Source organism: Trichomycterus rosablanca, chromosome 19, assembly GCF_030014385.1.
Source record: "Trichomycterus rosablanca isolate fTriRos1 chromosome 19, fTriRos1.hap1, whole genome shotgun sequence".
NCBI classification, from domain to species: Eukaryota; Metazoa; Chordata; class Actinopteri; order Siluriformes; family Trichomycteridae; genus Trichomycterus; species Trichomycterus rosablanca.
Window position 1 is genome coordinate 18,337,873 of NC_086006.1, and position 24,003 is coordinate 18,361,875.

The 24,003-nt window shown below is 41.3% G+C and overlaps 1 protein-coding gene across 3 annotated transcripts in view; it reads left to right on the forward strand.

Annotated features, from left to right (window-relative positions):
* Nucleotides 1–15,342, forward strand: part of rgs19 (regulator of G protein signaling 19) — a 69,805-nt gene extending 54,463 nt beyond the window's left edge. For all 3 annotated transcript variants that reach the window (XM_063015759.1, XM_063015760.1, XM_063015761.1), the window contains 4 exons: nt 3,172–3,311; nt 7,503–7,577; nt 8,813–9,047; nt 13,873–15,342. In XM_063015759.1, coding sequence (XP_062871829.1) covers nt 3,172–3,311; nt 7,503–7,577; nt 8,813–9,047; nt 13,873–14,061 — 639 coding nt within the window. In that variant the 3' untranslated portion in view covers nt 14,062–15,342. The remainder of the gene's footprint in view (nt 1–3,171; nt 3,312–7,502; nt 7,578–8,812; nt 9,048–13,872) is intronic.
* The last annotated feature ends 8,661 nt before the right edge of the window (nt 15,343–24,003 follow it).

The window sequence follows — 24,003 nt, forward strand, 5'->3', positions numbered from 1 at the left end:
ATTCTCAGCACTGCACTGACAATGACATGGTGGTGGTGTGTTAGTGTGTGTTGTGCTGGTATGAGTGGATCAGACACAGCAGCGCTGCTGGAGTTTTTAAATACCGTGTCCACTCACAGTCCACTCTATTAGACACTCCTACCTAGTTGGTCCACCTTGTAGATGTAAAGTCAGAAACGATCGCTCATCTATTTCTGCTGTTTGAGTTGGTCATCTTCTAGACCTTCATCAGTGGTCACAGGACGCTGCCCATGGGGCGCTGTTGGCTGGACGTTTTTGGTTGATGGACTATTCTCAGTCCTGCAGTGACAGTGAGGTGTCTTATAACTCCAGCAGCGCTGCTGTGTCTGATCCACTCATACCAGTACAACACACACTAACACACCACCACCATGTCAGTGTCAGTGCAGTGCTGAGAATGATCCACCACCCAAATAATACCTGCTCTGTAGTGGTCCTGTGGGGGTCCTGACCATTGAAGAACAGCATGAAAGGGGGCATGATGCGATTTTCACGGCTGTGAATTAGGTAGGGCCTTAATCATAACAAACAAACATATAACATAATACCACATTTGTTCTATCTTTGGTGGTAAAATATTTTAATGCATTTATATTGTAAGTAATTACTCGCATAAGATCTGAGTTTCTTTGTGTTTACACCTTAATCTCACATAGAGAATGCTTCACATGCCTCAAACTTGGCAACCCTGGAATAAAACTTTACTAAAATTAAAGTAACACTAACATTTACCCAAGTTCTCCCGAGTATGATTTTGGCTACACTACCACACAAGATTAAGTAAAATACTCTAACATTTGCCAGAATCAGCAGGTTGTAAAACAACCTGAGAGTGTGTGTGTGTGTGTGTGTGTGTGTGTGTGTGTGTGGGTGTGTGTGGGTGCTAGTGTGGGGGTAGATGTGTAGCTGCTAAGACCTATCTCCTCATGGCACATTCACATGATGCATCATGCCGTCTGGTTCATTTCCTTTCCTTGGCTCTTGCTCCGAGTTTATATTTATGGGCAGATTTATTGATTGCGCTGTTACTGTTTTCTTTTCAGACGCTCCTACTGGCCAGATAAAACTTGCATTAGATGATAGACTAGATCACTTACTGTTTGATATTTATGCTCGTAAAGACTTTTTTGTAGTAGTTGTAGTGCTCTCTATTAATCCTTTTATTCATAAATCCATAAGTTCATATATCCGTCGCTGCATCTATTAACCGTCTATTTATCTGTACATTGATCTATCTCTATCTATCTTTATGTCCATAATCCATCTGCTCATCTATCTATCTATCTATCTATCTATCTATCTATCTATCTATCTATCTATCTATCTATCTATCTATCTATCTATCTATCTATCTATCTATCTATCTATCCATCTATCCATCCATCCATCCATCCATCCATCCATCCATCCATCCATCTATCCATCCATCCATCTATCTATCTATTTATCTACATTTACATTTTCAGCATTTAGCAGACGCCTTTATCCAAAGCAACATTACATTACAGTTACAGTATACAGTCTGAGCAATTAAGGGTTAAGGGCCTTGCTCAAGGGCCCAACAGGGCTTGAACCAGCAACCTTTGGATTACTAGTCCTGTGCCTTAACCACTAGGCTATCTATCTATCCATCCATCCATATATCCATATATTTATCCATCCATTCATCCATCCATCTATCCATCTATTTATCCATCCATCAATCCATCCATCCATCTATCTATCCATCCATATATCCATCCATCCATCCATTTATTCATCCATCCATCTATTCATTCATCCATCCATCCATCCATCTATTTATCCATCCATCCATCCATCAATTCATCCATCCATCTATTTATCCATCAGTCCATCCATTCATCCATCGATCCATTTATTTATCCATCCATCCATCCATCCATCCATCTATTTATCCATCAGTCCATCCATTTATCCATCCATCCATCTATTTATCCATCCATATATCCATCCATCCATCTATCCATCTATTTATCCATCCATCTATTTATCCATCAGTCCATCCATTCATCCATCCATCCATTTATTTATCCATCCATCCATCCATCAATCCATCCATCCATCCATCTATTTATCCATCAGTCCATCCATTCATCCATCCATCCATCTATTTATCCATTCATATATCCATCCATCCATCTATCCATCTATTTATCCATCTATCCATCCATCCATCCATCCATCTATCTATCCAACTCATCCAAATATCCCTCAATCTATCTATATCTTTGTTCACTAATCCATTCACCTACACACACACACACACACACACACACACACACACACACATATATATATATATTATCCCACCATCTACCCATTCATCTAACAATTTATCTATACATCTATTTATCTATCCATCCATCCAACTATCCATCAGTCTGTCTATGGACTTATGGGTCTGTGTGAAAACCTAGTGAGCTCTCTACATTGATGCATTATACGTCATCATCCTATGCGCTCCCAAGAAAAAGCCTGTCTAAATTCTTAGATACCTTAAAATGCTGTCTACTAAGGTGCCTTATTTTGAAGCTGTAAAATGACTGAATAACGAGGGAGCACCCTATTCCTCCTTAGCGGTGAAGGCAATTCCAGTATTCTGTGCAGCACAACTTTTCTCACAAAAAGTTTACATTTGCATACAGGTGAACAATTGTAATGAATTTGCAAATTCTGGCTTGTCAGTGACAATTTAACCGTTTTTGGTACATGGAGGGAGCTGTTAGCTGGGGTTCTAGCGGGTTGTGCTTGTGGGAAGTGGTTCTCAACCTTTTTTTTTCTTCCTAGACCCCCGTGTTCATGAGATGTTTCTGAGACCCCTTTTAAGCCAGTATTTTTCCTTTACAGTGGATTTGCTTTTGTAGTAATGCGATTGCTTTAAAACAGCTTTTAATGTCACAGTTGCATTTTTATTGATGTTTTGATTGCTTGGGTGCATGTAAATGTATGATGTGTGTATATGTTGTTTCAGGCAGTTGATGTATATGAATCGTTGCGTGTGTGAGAATGCAGGGTACAAACATCTGAGTCTACTTAAACATAGTGATTCATTTATTAAAGGCAGTTTTTCATACACTGCTGCATGTGAATATGTGTGTTTGTTCAGGTTTTTTACTATTTGTGTCTCAGTACACAGGCCCTGTCCCAGCAGAGCGCGAGTCTCCGATGGCCCGGAGCGAGATGTCCCCGAGCCGGGCGCAGCACTCGCCTCCCACTCAGAGACCCAACGCCTGCTGCTTCTGCTGGTGCTGCTGCTGTAGCTGCTCTTGGTATGACCAATACATGCTTTTTACTCTCTTACTCCTAACAGGGACATTTCTGCCCGGTGTGTGTGTGTGTGTGTGGTGCATTTTGTTATTAGAACCCCCAGCAGAAAACACTGGCATTTCACAAATAGTGCCTATTTATGTTTGAATGAATCTAAGATTTGACCCAACATTGACTTTGTACACGCACACACACACACACACACACACACACACACACACACACTCACAAGGTAGTCCGGTGAATGCAAGTTTAATCCCCAATAATACCCGAGCCCTTTAAGAATCTCTACATTAAAGTGATCATGCTGTAGTTTTGGGAATCGTTTGTATTTTTGCGATTCAAATTCCAATTCTGATTCTTATAATTGATTCCCTGATTCGATTCCAAAATGGTTAAAGATAAAATGTGTAGTTATTTATTCAGGGTGGCGCAGTGGGATATTCCGGCTCCACGGTTCGAATCTCAGCTTTGCTACTGGTCCTCTGGGTGCCCTCTAGCGGGCACAATTGGCAGTGCCTGAAGCAGACAAAACTGCCCATCAAGTATCAAGTCTGCCGAACTAATAAGTGTGTTGGGTCTTCCATGCTGTGTAAGGACTCTGCTTAGCAGCCCGAGGTGGCTGTACAGAAGTGGATGAGCCTCGTGTGTGAAGCCATCGAGGCATGGGTGGAAAAGCAGGGGTCAAGGACTGCTGGCATCCCCAGCACCCTACACAGCTATAGACCTAGGTTTTAAAGTTCTAGTAATATACACCGATCAACCTTCTTGTTTCTACACTCACTGTGCATTTTATCAGCTCCACTTACCATATAGAAGCACTTTGTAGTTCTACAATTACTGACTGTAGTCCATCTGTTTCTCTGCATGCTTTGTTAGCCCCCTTTCATGCTGTTCTTCAATGGTCAGGACTCTCCCAGGACCACTACAGAGTAGGTGGATCATTCTCAGCACTGCAGTGACACTGACATGGTGGTGGTGTGTTAGTATGTGTTGTGCTGGTATGAGTGGATCAGACACAGCAGCACTGCTGGAGTTTTTAAACACCTCACTGTCACTGCTGAAGATGACCAACTCAAACAGCAGCAATAGATGAGCGATCGTCTCTGACTTTACGTCTACAAGGTGGACCAACTAGGTAGGAGTGTCTAATAGAGTCGACAGTGAGTGGACACGGTATTTAAAAACTCCAGCAGCGCCGCTGTGTCCGCTCCTTTCATACCAGCACAACACACACGAACACACCACCACCATGTCAGTGTCACTGCAGTGCTGAGAATGATCCACCACCTAAATAATTCCTACTCTGTGGTGGTCCTGTGAGGGTCCTGACCATTGTAGAACAGGGTAAAAGCAGGTTAAAAAAGTATGTAGAGAAATAGATGGACTACAGTCAGTAATTGTAGAACTACAAAGTGCTTCTATATGGTAAGTGGAGCTGATAAAATGGACACATAACATAGTCACATAATGGGCAGGTGCATATATCCTCCTCGGACACATCGGCATCCCCAACAGTGGAAAGAGTAATTGGCTACGATAAATCAGAAGAAAAAGGGAGAAAATGCATAAATAAATATAAAAAATGGATTCTTATTTTCCTGTGTGCTTGTTTTCAGTAGCGTTTACTCACCGTGTACTGTGAGCCTGAAGACCAAGTGTAATTAGGATTGCTCTCCTTTCACTAACAGCTCAGTGGGATATGGGTGCATATTTAGTGTCCCACACCTCACACAATCTCTCTCTCTCTCTTCTTTCTCACACACACTTTGTTAGCCACTCGGGAGTGCTTCTCCAGCCTAATAATGGAGCTCCTCCACAGCTGCTCCTGACAGGCCTCTCATAAACGATAGCATAAAGCTGCAACTTGGAAGATCTAGCACCGGCGACGACCCACACACGTCCGTGTTAGTTTTGACCACAGAGCGGTGTTAGCAGCACGTGGCCGTAAGCTAAAGACCGGCCTGAGGTTTTGAGGTCAAACCTGCTAACTCATTGTCGCTCTGTGGCCAGTCTCTGTGGTCTGAAGTGGATTTGAGGAAACTGATCAGCACTTAAAAGTGTACTTAAATTGATACTACAGCAGCATTAGTTGTATTTCATTTCCACTGGTCAAAAAACTTGCTACAAATGAAATTGATTATTTCAATACAATAACAAATTAAAAAAATTAATTTAGCATTAATTTAAATTTGTGTAAATCTTATTAGTCTAATTTTTAGCCTAATTATAACCCTTCAAATAATTTGCTGCTCACAGTTCTCTTGCCAATATTAATGTTTCTTTATTCATATTATGCCTACAATAATAATAATATTAATTATAATAATAAGAGCGACAAGAACAATAATAATAGCAATAATAATAATAATAGCAATAATAACAGCAATAATAATAACAATAATAATAGCAATAATAATAATAATAACAATAATAATAGTAATAATAATAATAATAGCAATAATAACAATAACAATAATAATAATAACAATAATAATATCAATAATAATAGCAATAATAATAATAATAATAGTAATAATAATACTAATAACAATAATAATAGCAATAATATTAATGATAACAATAATAATAACAATAATAATAGCAATAATAATTATCATAATAATAACAATAATAATAGCAATAATAGTAACAGCAATAATAATAATAATAATAATAGCAATAATAACAATAATAATAGCAATAATAATAATAATAGCAATAATAATAATAGCAATAACAATAATAATAGCAATAATAATAATAATAGCAATAATAACAACAATAATAATAATAATAGCAATAATAACAACAATAATAATAATGGCAATAACAACAACAACAATAATAATAGCAATAATAATAAAAGCAACAATAATAATAATAGCAATAATAATAATGTTAATAATAGTAATAATAGCAATAATAATAATGTTAATAATAATAGCAATAATAATTATGATAATGATAATATTATTACTAATAATAATAACAATTCATTAATAGCCCACACTATCCAATAACAATAATATTATTATTATTAATAATATTAATAATAGCAATACCAATCAAAATAATAATGTTAATAATAATAATAATGATAAAAAATAATAATAACAATGACAATAGCAATAATAATAATATTAATAATAATAACAATAATAATAATACCATTAGCAATAATAATAATATTAATAATAATAACAATAATAATAATACCAATTGCAATAATAATATGAAGTATGAAAATAATAATAACAATAGCAATATTATTATTATTATTAATTATTATTATTATTTTATTATTAATATTATTAATGTATTTAAGCAAGCCAATATAAATGTATTTATTTATTAGAGAAAGAACCCAGACCGCTCCACCTGGAAATCGAACCCAGGACCTTCTTGCTGTGAGACGACAGTGCTACCCACTGAGCCACCCTCCAATATAAATAGTATTATTTATTAGTTAATATAACAACTTCAATTCATCGTGAATTCTATGGTCCTAATGTATGAGAGCCACTGATCTAGTGAACGGGTATACCTGAAACCCTACACGCTCATTACACTCATTAGTGTCTCCTTGATCTATGTTCAAGTTTCTAGTAAAAAATGCTAATATAGTCAAATGTGGAGGATGACTAACAAATCTCACCCAAGTGTAGTGTCTGGTGTGCTTTTACAGGCCAGCTTGTGCATTGGTTTGATTACTGTTCAAGTTTCTAATACAAAATAATGGTAATATGGTCACTCAAATCTCACACAAAAACTGTAAGATGTACAGTCCCTAAAACATATCACCAAACAGCATGACTTTACCAGTCTGTGACCTTATCTCTACGTCAATTTCCAGATGTCTTATGTAGCATCGGCTCTGGCCCCTGCAGGGTCCCACTCACTGAGAAATGAGACTTTTTTTAAAGATAGAACTCTATAGTCTTTGTGGTGTTGTTTTGTTCTTCAAGCCAGTGCTGCAGTGCTACACATCTACGTATGTGTGATAAATTGCATGTGTATGTGTGTATCATGCTGGTAAGTTGTGTTGGGAGTGTTTGACGCTTCACATCACGTGTGTACATGTGTATGTCGTTGTGCTGTGTGCTGTGCTGTGTGTGTGGCCAGGCCAAGCTGGTTCGGGCACAACTGTTATTGCTCAATGCCATTTTACCACCTTCCAGTCTCACTGTTAGGAGAGAAGATGAGAGCCGTCGTAGGATGAAAGTCCAGGATACTAAGCTGGAGACCATACCAAACTGTGAAGCTTGGTGAGAACACATACAAAAAAGAATACACACAAGTTCGAGAATTCTTCAAAAAGTTTCCGCACTTTTTTTTAACTCTATTTATTAGGAATTTTAATAGCAAATGACATCACTTTTCTACATAGTCACCATACTTTGTGATGCATTTTTCCCAGCGTCGCACCAACTGTTTAATGCCATCAGCGAAAAAATTTTTTAGTTGAGTGCGTAGCCACTGATGCATCACATGGAAATCTTCTTCCCCTTAAAGCTTCCTTAAGTGGCGGAAACTTTTTGAAGATCCCTCGTATATATAATAGGGAGAGCCAATTTTTGCAGCCATACAAAGCTTTAAACTTCACTTACAAAAGTACATGGAACAGTAGTCTGAGCGCAAAGTTGTCAGGGTGGTCAGGTAGTATTCAGGAACCATCAAAAAGCAGGTCTGCCATAGATTAACAGCTGCTGGAATCTGGGGGACACTGTCTACATTTAAGCAAGCTTTACACCGCCATAGGTCAGGTATGTCCAAACTACAGCTCGCGAGCAATTTGCAGGCCGCTAGCATTTTTGAAACGGCTCATGAGGTATGGGACTGGTCTAAGTGCCTGCACTAATAAAGGGGGGTGAGTCCACATAGAGCATAGCATGACTGTCTGTACACGTTCTCTCTCTGTGTGGGAATCCAACACTTGCAGGTGAAAAGAAGCGGCTGAAGAGCACTCCAGCACTACAGCACTCCATGGCCAGAACAGAGTTAGCTTAAGCGGCAGCAGAGTAACAATTAAAAATTGGAAAAAGCTAGATTGGATGTAAACTGTTCGATAAGCTAGTGAGCTGCCTTGCTGCCTACTAAGGCAGCTGCCTAAGTAAAAAGGATTCTAATGAGACATCCAACTTATAATTACGACAATCACGTCACCACAGTTTTAGCTTACTGAGCTAACACACTAAGCCTCAGGCCAGTCAACAATGGGCTGAATGGCCTGACAACCCGCTAGCATGCCAGCTAACATCTCCCCCTGTGTACCGAAAACAGTTCAACTGTCACTGACAAGCTCGAAAGTTGTGCCGCATTGAATGATGGGATTCCCACTGTTTAGAGAGCATCAGATGCTCCCTCGTTATTCAGTAAGATTATCGCTTTGAAATAAGGCACCTTAGTAGGCAGCATTATAAGGTATTTAAGAGTGTTAGGATTCACTGATCTTAATTAAGTGAATAATAAAATGCTTTTTTTTTTTCTTCTGATGTTTCAGCACCAAACCGACGGTGGAGGAGATTAAACAGTGGGCTCAGTCTTTCGATAAGCTGATGAAGAACCCTGCAGGGAGAAACGTGTTCCGGGAGTTTTTACGGACGGAGTACAGCGAGGAGAACATGCTTTTCTGGCTGGCCTGTGAGGATCTGAAGCAAGAGATGAACAAAAGTGTAATCGAGGAGAAGGCGCGTGGGATCTATGAAGACTACATCTCTATACTTTCACCTAAAGAGGTAATGATGATGATGATGGTGATAGATTTGTTATATAGACTCTGTGATCCATGTTCAGTGCAGCTTATAGTGCTTTAACAACAAATACCTAAAAGCAGGAGCATTCATTCATTCATGCGTCACCCTAAACAGTTAGCTATGGTTAGGGGAGGTGAGAGAATACCGGGGTACGTTGTGGAATCACATGGGTAGAGCATGTAAACTTACATCATTTTAAAAACAGTGAGTGTATTTCCGTTCATCCAATAATCCAACTGCTACAATAAATCAGATTTGAATTTTTAAATGGTTAATGTTCGCTGTAGTCCTAAATAGACTACTGTAGCGGTCATTGATTGCTCACTCGGTAAGGTAGTTGAGATTCAAGAGCATGGACTCCTCTAGACCCCTAAAGGTGTGCTGTGGTATCTGGCACCAAGATGTTAGCAGCAGATCCTTTAACTCCTCTAAGTTCTGAGGTGGGGCCTCCATGGATCGGACTTGTTTGTCCAGCACATCCCACAGATGCTCCATTGGATTGAGATCTGGGGAATCTGAAGGCCAACTCAACACCTCAAACTGGTTGTTGTGCTCCTCAAACCTTTCCTGAATCATTATTGCTTTGTGGCAGGGCGCATTATACTGCTGAAAGAGACCACAGCTATCAGGGAATACCGTTTCCATGAAAGGATGTACATGGTCTGCAACAATGCTTAGGTAGGTGGTACGTGTCAAAGTAACATCCACATGGATGGCAGGACCCAAGGTTTCCAGAACACTGCCTCCATTGGCTTGCCTTCTTCCCATAGTGCATCCTGGTGTCATGTGTTCCCCAGGTAAGCGACGCACACGCACCCGGCCATCCACGTGATGTAAAAGAAAACGTGATTCATCAGACCGGGCCACCTTCTTCCATTGCTCCGTGGTCCAGTTTCGATGCTCAAGCGCCCATTGTTGGCCCTTTCGGCAGTGGACAGGGGTCAGCATGGGATCTGCGGCTATGCAGCCCCACACGCAACAAACTGTGATGCACTGTGTATTCTGACACCTTTCTATCAGAACCAGCATTAACTTCTTCAGCAATTTGAGCTACAGTAGCTCATCTGTTGGATCAGACCACACGGGCCAGCCTTCGCTACCCACGTGCATCAATGAGCCTTGGCTGCCCATGACCCTGTCGCCGGTTTACCACTGTTCCTTCCTTGGACCACTTTTGATAGATACTGACCACTGCAGACCGGGAACACCCCACAAGAGCTGCAGTCGTCTAGCCATCACAATTTGGCCCTTGTCAAACTCGCTCAAATCCTTACGTTTGCCCATTTTTCCTGCTTCTAACACATCAACTTTAAGGATAAAATGTTCACTTGCTGCCTAATATATCCCACCTACTAACAGGTGCCGTGATGAAGAGATAATCAGTGCTATTCACTTTATGATAGATAGATAGATAGATAGATAGATAGATAGATAGATAGATAGATAGATAGATAGATAGATAGATAGATAGATAGATAGATAGATCTAGAAGATCAAGAAGGAAGGCTGGTCAGATGACTTCCATTGTTTCCAGCTCAAGCAGCCAATCACATGTGAATAAATGGCAGCAAGATGCAACTACATGACGATACACCTCGCAACATTACCTGCTGGTAATGTCCTGCTACCAGATACCACAAGACTTCTTGATATCTCTTGAGGATTTCATGTCTCGGCAGGTCAGAGCTGTTTTGACAGCATATTGGGCGAGTTGTTTGCACTGTGTTTGAATTGCTTGTTTTTTGGTTTTTTTTTGGTTCTAGAGCATTTGTTTAGATTTAGATTATGATTGGTTTATTTTCTGGGAATTGTGTACACTGTTCTTTGTAGAAAAAAAAAGTATATTAGTCCATGTGTTGCCAGTTACTGTGGGTGTTGAAGAAAGATTATTCAGTTTGTATTTAATGCATAGATTAAAAAATGCAGTCACACACTTGGTGATGAAGAACATGGCGTTCTTTCAGATGTTACCTAACCCTCCACAGCCATCTGTCTGTCTAACAGCTCACTCTATCTATAGTTCAGCATGCTTCTCCTTCAATGATCTTTAATTATCACCTTTTCTTGTTCTTTTGAGAACTTATTACACAAACACATTTACCTGGGAATTTATTAGGAATAGGTTTTGTTTGAACGCACAAGTGCACAACAACACTACTCACCAATGATGGAAAATCACTGAGATATAAGAGCATATAGGAGCACTTTGTAGTTCTACAATTACTGACTGTAGTCCATCTGTTTCTCTGCATGCTTTGTTAGCCCCTTTTCATGCTGTTTTTCAATGGTCAGGACTCTCACAGGACCACTACAGAGCAGGTATTATTTAGGTGGTGAGTCATTCTCAGCACTGCAGTGACACTGACATGGTGGTGGTGTGTTAGTGTGTGTGACACCTCACTGTCACTGCTGGACTGAGAATAGTCCACCAACCAAAAACATCCAGCCAACAGCGCCCCGTGGGCAGCGTCCTGTGACCACTGATGAAGGTCTAGAAGATGACCAACTCAAACAGCAGCAATAGATGAGCGATCGTCTCTGACTTTACATCTACAAGGTGGACCAACTAGTTAGGAGTGTCTAATAGAGTGGACAGTGAGTGGACACACGCTAACTCACCACCACCATGTCAGTGTCACTGCAGTGCTGAGAATGATCCACCACCTAAATAATACCTGCTGTGTGGTGGTCCTGACCATCAGGACTACAGTCAGTAATTGTAGAACTAACTTGTTTTCAAACTTGTTTATTCCTCTTTTTTGGGTTGTAGCCTAGTGGTTAAGGTACTGGACAAGTAATCAGAAGGTTGCCAGTTCAAGACTCACCTCTGCCAGGTTGCAACTGTTGGGCCCTTGAGCAAGGCCCTTAACAGCTCAATAGCTTGGATTGTATACTGTCACAACTGTAAGTCGCTTTGGATGAAAGCGTCTGTTAAAGTGGTTAAGGTAAAGGGTTAGTAATCGGTTGCCAGGTTGCCCTCAATTGCTTACAACATATTAGGTCACAATTTGGACAAAGCGTCTGCTAAATCCCAAAAATGTAAATGCAAATGATTCAGACCCCCCCTAATCCCCCTGTAATTCGAACCATGTGTTTGGTTTATCTGTGCTGGCTCAGTACATTCCAGAATGGTGCATGCCAGAAAATTTGTGACTACAACTAATATCTCTTTCGCTTAGTACAACATTCAGTAGAGTCTACCGGATATCATAAATTGTGATCCCTTTGGCCTCCCGTGAAGTGCTCTATAAATAGGCTGTACTGTTTTAAGAGAGGTAGGATTGTGGACTGATTTAGGAGTAGAGGAAACTCTAGAGTCAGAGTTCGTTTGGATTGGCGCCCTGAACCAGGGTATTCCCGCCTTGTGAACCCTAGCCTGGATAAACTGGTTGACGGAAATGAATATATATATATACATACATACACTGATCAGCCATAACATTAAAACCACCTCCTTGTTTCTACACTCACTGTCCATTTTATCAGCTCCACTTACCATATAGAAGCACTTTGTAGTTCTACAATTACTGACTGTAGTCCATCTGTTTCTCTACATGCTTTTTTACCTGCTTTCACCCTGTTCTTCAATGGTCAGGACCCCCCACAGGACCACCACAGAGCAGTTATTATTTGGGTGGTGGATGATTCTCAGCACTGCAGTGACACTGACATTGTGGTGGTGTGTTAGTGTGTGGTGTGCTGGTATGAGTGGATCAGACACAGCAGTGCTGCTGGAGTTTTTAAATACCGTGTCCACTCACTGTCCACTCTATTAGACACCCCTCCTAGTTGGTCCACCTTGTCAGAAGCGATCGCTCATCTATTGCTGCTGTTTGAGTTGTTCATCTTCTAGACCTTCATCAGTGGTTACAGGACGCTGCCCATGGGGCGCTGTTGGCTGGATATTTTTGATTGGTGGACTATTCTCAGTCCAGCAGTGACAGTGAGGTGTTTAAAAATTCCAGCAGCGGTGCTGTGTCTAATCCACTCATACCAGCACAACACACACTGGGTGTGTTCGAAAAGCTAGTGTGCTCTCTACATAGGCAGCATTTTACGTCATCCTGTGCGCGCTCCCGAGAAGGAGGCTGTTCGAAATCCTAGATGCCTTAAAATCCACACTTCTGAGGCATCTTATTATTTCAATGTTATTTTGGCTCAAGAACGAGTGAGCATCGGACGCTGCCTTAGTGATCAAGACAATCCCAGCATTCATGGCTGACGGGGCGGAGAAACGAATGGAGTTATTTTCAAACGTAAATAAAATATTACTGATTTTTAACTTGTATAAACTTGTACCGAGTGTTTTTATTTGCAAGAAATGTAACCGTTATCGGTACATGAAGGGAGATGTTATATTGACGTTAGCGTGCTGTGCTACCTCAGTTTATTGGTTTTAATGGCGAGATGCTAAATGCTAAACGCGAAATGCTAAACCCGATGGAATCGCTATCTAAGTAGTGCGTTCGAATAACCTGACTTATAAGTCACTGACTTATTAGAATCCTCTCTACTAAGTCAGCTGCCTATGTAGACAGTAAGACAGCAAGGGAGCTCCCTAGGTTTTCGAACACACACACTGCAGTGCTGAGAATGATTCACCACCTAAATAATACCTACTCTGTAGTGGGCCTTTGGGGGTCCTGACCATTGAAGAACAGGGTGAAAGCAGGCTAAAAAAGTATGTAGAGAAATAGATGGACGACAGTCAGTAATTGTAGAATTACAAAGTGCTTCTATATAGTAAGTGGAGCTGGTTTTAATGTTATGGCTGATCATTCTTTTTCTGTTTCTCTGTCTCCACCAGGTAAGTTTGGATTCCCGAGTGAGAGAGGTGATCAACAGGAAGATGCAGGACCCCACCCCACTCACATTCGATGACGCCCAGCTGCAGATCTACACGCTCATGCACAGAGACTCGTATCCACGCTTTCTCAACTCGTCCATCTACAAATCACTGGTGCAGGGGGGCTCGCGCTCCTCCTCCGAGTCCTAGACCTAGATCTCTTCATCCCTCGACCCTTCCATCGCACAACCACTAAAGGAGAAAGTCTGCCTGCTTTTTTTCAGCGCAATCCGAGCCCTCCTGACAGAGTCGGATCAGGATTTTTTTTGTATTTACCGCTCTGTTGTATGCGGTCTCGGAAGGCAAGACCTGCACAGACCGCAACTGGAAGACACGGGACCGAAGAAGAAGTCTTTCTGTCTCTTGATGGCTCGTCGTTTTGATAGTTGACGATGACGCTACAACTACTGATCTACGCCGGTCTCCTTTCTTTGCCTTCGTTAATCGGTACACGCGTACGAATGCCAGATAGATTTGTTTTCCGATGTCGCAGGTTGACAAAAGACGTAAGAGCCTCTGCAATAAAATACACTGGAGTCGACTTTCTCCGCTCCGCTCCGCACCCAACCGGTTTACCTTTTACCCATGATGACCTGTCCACTGTCTCTCCTCTCTGAGATGGGCTCTCTGAGGTGATGCCTAGAATATGGGTCGGTTCAGAGGAGGGGCTGAAAGTTCCCCAGGTGCAAAAAAAAAGAGAAAAAAACAAGAGAAAACTTATAATAAATATTTTAAAATGATAACAGGTTCTATCTACTATTAGGAATAACAGATGAATAGATTTAGACATGATGAAAAACAGAGTGGGGAAAAAATGTCTAGGTCGTACTCAGACTGGTCACTTAAAATGCATTTTAAATTTGGTATTGTTCATGTTATTTATTTTTTCGTGTACGTTCGAAGTAAAACCTGGTACGGATGCCGCAAACTGAACAAGGTCATGAATGCTTCATTATGTGTGACTGTGTGTGTGTAAGTAAGTAGTTAAGTAAGTAAGTAAGCAAACCTCGGCCTCTCTGGCACAACTCTCTGTTTGCAGGATGGCAAAGCATGATGGCTCACGACCCCAAACAGAGACGCTTTCTCTTAAATGATGCACGACTGAGGTCCAAGTGTCCATTTAGTGACTGAATTTTTCAGTATTGTAAGCGCTTGGCAGAAACAAGTTCTAATTCATGACTGTAGATGTGAAGCACCTTGTGTTTAGGTACTGAATCCACAACCTTATGGGTGAGTGGTCAGGCGTCTAGGTACAGACGATTGGCTGTGTCTGATGGGATGGCCGAGGCCCTGCAATGAACAGACCTCCTGTCTTGGACCCGCCAGACCCTTTAAAAGATAAAGTACTGGGAAGAAAATGACATATCCACAACCTTAAGTGTATTTTATCATATAAAAGCCTCAGATTTCCTCCCATTTTCTCCCAGTGTAGCGTAGGTTCATCCATACAGTTAGTATTGTATCACAAAATAAGGGTGTAACAATGCACACATGAACATTTTTACTAATATTTGCAATACATTGTGAGCTGTAAATTAAATAAATTAATAAATTAATTAGGTTACCATCTTTGCCCCCTTGGATTTGCATTTCAAGTTATGTCAACTAATATTTGGGTCAGCTGTTTTACCCCCAAACCTTTTCTATGTTTTCAGACTGAAAAAAGTGAGATTTTAACTCACTGTCACTGTTTATACTTAATCACATTTGCCTTTGAAACAATTAGAGATAATTCCCATAATACCACAAGCAATCGTTTGCTCTTTCTTAGCCAGCTTGCTTGCTGCTTGTCTGATAGCTGTAGCTGTTTCCAAAATACAATTCCTACTGTTAAACGAATCTCTGAGGTGCCGCTCAGGTGGCGCAGCGGTAAAAAGTACATCGTATCGAATCCAGCTCTGCCTTACCGGTTCGAGGCTGAGTGGCTGTATGGACAACGACTGGCCGGTTGCTCAGTTGGGGGGCGGGACAAAGAACCGGAGGTGAGTCTCTCTCTGTCAGAATGCAATTTACGACCTCTGCCGGCTGATTAGAGGCGCCTGCACAGAGATGAGGAAGAGTGCCCTTAGGGTGTGTCTCGCCGCATGCAACGCTAGGTGGCGCCACACTCATCAATGTGTGGGTGGCAAAAATGTATCCCATGTTTCGGAGGGGATATGGGTTAGCTTTGATCTCCTCGGTCAGGGCAGGGTTCTGCATAGACAGAGAGGGAGCACGATGCAAATTCAACAATTGGATGCGCTAAATGGGGAGAAAAAGGGGGAGGGGGGGGACAAAAAACCCTGAATCTCTGAGAATATTACAGCGAAATTTCAGGACTGCAATACTGAAATCCCAACTTCTAACAAGCTTACACTGTTAAACAGCAGAATGCTATTAGCGGAATGCTATTAGGAGTAGCGGGAGTTTCAAAATACTGAATTATTATAATACATCTGTAATATCAGTTGTCTGAACGACCTGTTCAGGGGCTAAATATTTTAAAATATTCAACATGCACATTCTTGGTTCAGATTGATTGGCAGTTTGTGATGCTAGTTAGCACAGCATTTTAATCCAAGTTGTATTGAACGTATCAGCAGTTCCACGTTCCCTACAAATAGGGAAATTAATTCCAATCACCGTAACACTGCTCCACGCATTTCTGCCTGTCTCAAAGTCCCATTTACGGCCGCTCAGGTGGAAACCAGAGCTGGGATCTCGAATACATCGTATCGAATCTCAGCTCTGCCTGCCGGCTAAGGCTGAGCGGCCACATGAACAACGATTGGCCTGCTGTTCAGATATGGGCGGGACTAAGCCGGATGGGGTCTCTCTCTCTCATGACTGGCGCAATTACGACCTCTGATGGCTGATTGATGGCGCCTGCACAGAGACGAGGAAAGAGTGAGCTCATCAGGGTGTGTCTTTTCGTGAGCTGCACTGCACTTGTCAAGTGTAGGTGACAAGATGCATACGGCTGCTGCCCGTGTCGGAGGGGGCAAGGGTTAGCTTCGTTCTCCTCAATCAGAGTTGGCTTTAGTGGAGAGGAACTATGACGCAATCGGGCAATTGGACGCACTAAAGTCGTGTCATGTACAGTTACCAAACGTATAACTAGTCTTATTCTAGGTTCAGATTGACAGCAGCGCAGTACAAAATCCTTTAATTCTACTTTTAATCACACCGTTTTATTATTATTTATTTCAATCATCGTGACACCGCCCCACACGTTGCCTGTCTCGAAGTCCCATTTACAATTTCATCTTGAGAATAGAGCTGAAATTAACGTATGCTGGTGCTAACACTGTGAGCTTGTGTACCTCCTGTACCCTTTGTGTCTGTACATTTCAAAATGTGAATCTGACAGACAACCGCTGCTGTCGTGTGCATGTGTGTGTTTGTGTATCTGTGTTGATTCTCACTAGAATTGGAAAATTGGCAAATCTAAATAAGTCAAATTTCATTATGGCACTGATCCAAACACTGTTGTTGTTTTTTAGCTGTTTTTGTGTATATACATTATATACATTTCTACCTGACTGATATATAGATATACTGTACATATAGATATGTTTCAGTATTGTTTCTTACACACGATCATTGACTTCCCCTTGTTGTCTTAGGGCTCTACTAAATTCACAGGAAATTTGATTGATTTCACAGACCTCGTTTTTTTAAAATCACAGATTTCACAGATTTTTTAACTTAAGTGCCACATTTCATGGCAGTCATTACATTTCACTCATAAATAATGCTACAATACACAGCACAGCCTACTTTAATTGTTGAATGTAAACCTAAAACATCCAGGAATGGTTTCAAATACAGAAATACTCGTCCGTGTTTTGACACCCCCCTCTGCGTCCACTGAATTGGTTGTGAGTTTTCCAAACTCAGTTACCCGAGTCGTGTTTTTAGCTGCTTTACACTTTGACATCTTGGACATTTTGACTGAGCGATTGCTGAAAAAGTGGAATCCCCAGCAGTGGATTGAAGATGCTAAAATTGGGAGAAAAAGGGGGTACAATGCATTTAAAGAATACTCAGAAATGCTCTCTGTCGGGTGCGTACTCTGACACACGTATGGCTGTGTGTCTGTAAGGGGCGGGACAGTGCTTGCACAGGGTTTTCCTCATAACTGCAGCAATCGTGACCTGCTGGTTGATTGATGGTGTCTGCACAATAAGATAATGGCTCTCTGTTTGCAAAACTGATCCCCATATGAACTCGCCTTATGTAGGTGAATAGATGTGCAGGTTTCTGCTTAGAACACAGTTTAAAGTTTAAGAAGATGTACAGTTCACATTAATTTTGCTTTCCTTCTTATGCTTGTGTGAAATGAAGTTAATGTTTGGGAAGTCAATGTGGGTGCGTTAAAAACATGACTGCTTTCTGTGCTCGAGCCAAACTGAGCTCATCTTTCACTCGTTTCATATTAAAAGCGCATCTACAGTACAATCAGGGACTCTAGGGAAGCATCAGGGAAGGGTGTGGAATTTACAGGCCTTATTTATAAGGAAATTTATCAGAAATACATTCACGTGCATAACTGTTTGTGGGCATCAGTGATAAAAATGCTCTAAATGCTGATTGGCTTTACTATGTAATTGATAGAGGAACTGAAAACAGGACATTGTGTTTAAAGGTTATAGTCATCCAGTATGAATCCACAATGCATATAGGGGAAGTTAGCCTTTACTGCAGCTTATTGGGTGTCGCAACCTGCAGTTGTAGCCTGGAAACATTCTCTTCTTTAGGACCCGGTCACTTTAGGTCAATCAGGACATAAATTTGTAGTGTTTTTAATAGTGTTTTCAACTTCCAGTGAGCAAGTTCACAAAAAAGCACCTCTGATAGCACTGCTCAACCAAAATAACTTTGGTTCTTGAACCGGTTCCGTTCAGGTTTCTTCAAAACTGGATGCTTTTTAGAGAACCGGCTTGTTTTTGGGAGCCAAGGATGCGTCATATGGTGACAGTGGTAGCCTAGTGGGTAGAGCTTTGGGCTATCAATTAAAAGGTTGAGAGTTTGAATCCCTGTTGGGTGCATGAGCAAAAAAAATATCATAGTACTGTACACGTGTATATGTATATATGACATATAAAGGCATTCTATCAACAGGGGGCGTTGCGCAATGGGAGTATGCAAGTTCGCAGTTTGGGACCTCTTTTTTTTTAGTGGAAACATGCTGAACCAGTTTAAAATCAAATTCTCGAACCAGAACAGAGGTATGGACAGTTGCATAGTTGACCCAAAGGATGAAAGCATTTACTATTGTAGTGTACTGACTGATATTTATTACCATATTACTCAACCTGACTACAAATTATTTAACAAAAATGGAACGACTTTGTTTCAAAATCAATCAGGTCTCTAATCAGGTGCTGACCACCGCCCCGATTGAGGAGAGCGACCTGACACGTGTGCAGTAGCACACCTGCACGAGGCGAGTTCATATGCCAATCAGCCCTGTCCACACCCTGATCAGCATTATTCCTCTACTCTGTGCAGACGCCATCAACCAACCAGCAGAGGTCGTAATTGCTTCAGTTATGAGGTCCCCATCCGACTCCCTAATCCTGTATGAACAACAGCCAAACGTTGTTCATATAGCCGCCCAGCCCGATGGCAGAGCCGAGACTCGATACGATGTATTCGAAATCCCAGCTCTGGTGTGCTAGCGTATTTTACTGCTGTGCCACCTGAGCAGCTGGGTTTTTTTTGTTGTTTATTGGAGTCAGACTTGCTTAGCTCAGCAACACAGACCGGCCAATGTGTACAATTTTGGGTAAGAGCAAGCCCAGGATGTTAAATTGCATTTCTTAGGCCTGGAAATCCGGCAGAAATGTCCATATTACAATTCATGGCTGAATTGCAAACCAAACCGCAATGACAGACCGTTGACTATGGCCATTTATTGGCCAAGTAACATTAACAAAGTGAAATTTGGTGCTGCTCAGGTGGCGCAGCGGTAAAACACGCTAGCATACCAGAGCCTTTGGTTTGAAACTCAGCTCTGCCATCCTGCTACACGAACAATGATTGGCTGTTGTTCATACAGGGTGGGAGCCGGAGCCGGGACTGATGCAATTACGACCTCTGCACAGAGTCGAGGAATTATGTGTTGATCAGGGTGTGGCTCTCCGTACACAAAGCTGATCCACACATGAACTCGCCTCGTGCAGGTGAAAAGATGCAGTCGGCTACTGCACACGTTTTGGAGGGGGCGTGTGAAAGTCTCGCTCTCCTCTGTCAGGACTGAAGATCAGCATCGGTAGAGAGGAAGCGTAATGCAATCGGGTGATTGGATACGACTAGATTGGGAGGAACATTTCTGGTACATCTGGGTCTTAACAGGCGTAGACGAGCATAAATCGAGGCTGAATACACACTTTATAAACAGGTATATATCTCTTTAGTCCAGCTCCAGCTGCGATTGGTCGACGCATGGTTGTGTCGCGTTCCTTTTCGTGCGAGTGTGTTTTATTTTTCCTATTTTATTTAATGCATTCTCTCCAAATTTAGCGTAGTCAGTTTGTCTTCCGCTGCTGGGGATCTCTGATTGCAGACGAAGTGGGTATATTGCTGCTCACGCCTCCTCCGACCCACGCACAACCCTTAGCAGAACCCTCTCTATCCGCTAATCAGGGTCCTTACACAGCGTTTGAAGTCCCCACCCACATAGTCCGGTCATCCCGCCCTAGCAGAAACGTCTGCTGCAGGCACTGCCAATTATACCAGCTAGATGGTGCCCAGCCGACCAGTGCCAACGCCAAGTTACGAACCGAGGAGTTCAGATCTCGGCGCTGGTGTGCTAGTGGAATATCCCGATGCAGCAATTGGTGCCTGAATTAGGGCGGATCTTTCATGCTCACCTTCAAGACTTTCAATAATACATAACAAGAAATGTAAATATCAATTAAATATAGAATATACAGATTTATATATATTAAAAAAGAATGGTTAAACATAGTTCTATTTAGAATTATTAGAGTAAAGGTTTGCTTAGCCAGACAGGATTTTTCTACCCTGCTGTGGTACAAAAGACTTTATTTTCGAAAATGAACCACCAGTTGTGCATGACGATGTGTACAATTTAGTACATCATATAAATATAAATAAATATATATACACATGTATGTAATTTAGTATTGTTTTTAATTTCCAGTAGGAAGTGACCAGTCTAAGGTATGTGTGCAAGTTGGGTGATTGTGTGTATGTATGTATGTACAGTGCCTTGCAAAAGTATTCAGCCCCCTTGAACTTTTCAACCTTTTGCCACATTTCAGGCTTCAAACATAACGATATGAAATTGTAATTTTTTGTGAAGAATCAACAACAAGTGGGACACAATCGTGAAGTGGAACGAAATTTATTGGATATTTTAAACTTTTTTTTAGAAATAAAAAACTAAAAAGTGGGGCGTGCAATATTATTCAGCCCCTTTACTTTCAGTGCAGCAAACTCACTCCAGAAGTTCAGTGAGGATCTCTGAATGATCCAATGTTGACCTAAATGACTGATGGTGATAAATAGAATCCACCTGTGTGTAATCAAGTCTCCGTATAAATGCACCTGCTCTGTGATAGTCTCAGAGTTCTGTTTAAAGCGCAGAGAGCATCATGAAGACCAAGGAACACACCAGGCAGGTCCGAGATACTGTTGTGGAGAAGTTTAAAGCCGGATTTGGATACAAAAAGATTTCCCAAGCTTTAAACATCTCAAGGAGCACTGTGCAAGCGATCATATTGAAATGGAAGGAGTATCAGACCACTGCAAATCTAAGACCCGGCCGTCCCTCTAAACTTTCAGCTCAAACAAGGAGAAGACTGATCAGAGATGCAGCCAAGAGGCCCATGATCACTCTGAATGAACTGCAGAGATCTACAGCTGAGGTGGGAGACTCTGTCCATAGGACACAATCAGTCGTACACTGCACAAATCTGGCCTTTATGGAAGAGTGGCAAGAAGAAAGCCATTTCTCAAAGATATCTATAAAAAGTCACCTGGGAGACACACCAAACATGTGGAAGAAGGTGCTCTGGTCAGATGAAACCAAAATCGAACTTTTTGGCCACAATGCAAAACGTTATGTTTGGCATAAAAGCAACACAGCTCATCACCCTGAACACACCATCCCCACTGTCAAACATGGTGGTGGCAGCATCATGGTTTGGGCCTGCTTTTCTTCAGCAGGGACAGGGAAGATGGTTAAAATTGATGGGAAGATGGATGGAGCCAAATACAGGACCATTCTGGAAGAAAACCTGTTGCAGTCTGCAAAAGACCTGAGACTGGGACGGAGATTTATCTTCCAACAAGACAATGATCCAAAACATAAAGCAAAATCTACAATGGAATGGTTCACAAATAAACGTATCCAGGTGTTAGAATGGCCAAGTCAAAGTCCAGACCTGAATTCCATCGAGAATCTGTGGAAAGAGCTGAAAACTGCTGTTCACAAACGCTCTCCATCCAACCTCACTGAGCTCGAGCTGTTTTGCAAGGAAGAATGGGCAAAAATTTCTGTCTCTCGATGTGCAAAACTGATAGAGACATACCCCAAGCGACTTGCAGCTGTAATCGCAGCAAAAGGTGGCGCTACAAAGTATTAACGCAAGGGGGCTGAATAATATTGCACGCCCCACTTTTCAGTTTTTTATTTCTAAAAAAAGTTTAAAATATCCAATAAATTTCGTTCCACTTCACGATTGTGTCCCACTTGTTGTTGATTCTTCACAAAAAATTACAATTTCATATCGTTATGTTTGAAGCCTGAAATGTGGCAAAAGGTTGAAAAGTTCAAGGGGGCTGAATACTTTTGCAAGGCACTGTATGTATGAACAGTTGCTGAACAGTTTTGGTGTTAGTCCGGCCTTCGTCATGATGATTTTATCTCTTAGATATAAACAGGTGTATTAAACAGACCGACCCCCTGCATCACACGTCACAGAACGGCTAGTGGGCAGTATTTGAACAGAGGGGAGGACTCTTGAATCGTAGGCTTGCTTATGTTTACATACATTTCTGTAGGTGCCAAATTAGCCTAGCCTTCTTACGGACTGAACGTGTGACTGTAAAAATTGTGCGTACGTGACGACGCTCTTACAATAATTACCCCCTGCGTACATAACGATGTAGATCTGCCTCATTTTTCATCAAACCCTGTCTTTTCTTTCTGTTTTATCCATATGAATAATCCGTGTGTCATCACCGGTCGAAAATCGGGAACTAAAAAGGCGCTGTAAGGGTGTACCTCTGATTGTCCGGCCTCCGTGCCTCACGTTTACTCATTCGTTCCATGTCACAGAGACACCTGTTCCACACTCATGGACTTCTAAGACAATTATTTATTGACATTAGCATTATATTTTATAAAAGTATGTGTATGGACGATAACACTTTAAACTTAGAAATCTGCAGCCATTATTTTGGGAGCTTTGTGTACCCCCCTTAGTGATGCACCCTATTCAGTCTTTTTTTTTTTTTTCTTGGGAACAGGGAGGGGGGTTGAATTCAGCTGGCATTGATTTCTGATTCCCAACACCAACCAAGGCCAGATCATCATGCTATTAGAAGATGACTTCATCCAGAAGACATCAGTATTTGTTCCTCGACTTAAAGGGTTGCATTTTTTAATGTTTTTATTTTCCCTCTTTTTTAAAAGAAGATATGAAGATGATGGAAATAAAAAAATTTTGTGTTAATATTCAAATGTTTCTTGTTTACATTTTTATTACTTAACATAATTAACACTGGAATCTAATATTAATGCTACTGATAAGTAGGGCTTGGATCGCAGATATCGATTTCTACACTCACTGTCCATTTTATCAGCTCCACTTACCATTTGGAAGCACTTTGTAGTTCTACAATTACTGACTGTAGTCTATCTGTTTCTCTGCATGCTTTGTTAGCCCCCTTTCATTCTGTTCTTCAATGGTCAGGACTCTCCCAGGACCACCACAGAATAGGTATTATTTGGGTGGTGGATCATTCTCAGCACTGCAGTGACACTGACATGGTGGTGGTGTGTTAGTGTGTGTTGTGCTGGTATGAGTGGATCAGACACAGCAGCGCTGATGAAGTTTTTAAACACCTTACTGTCAC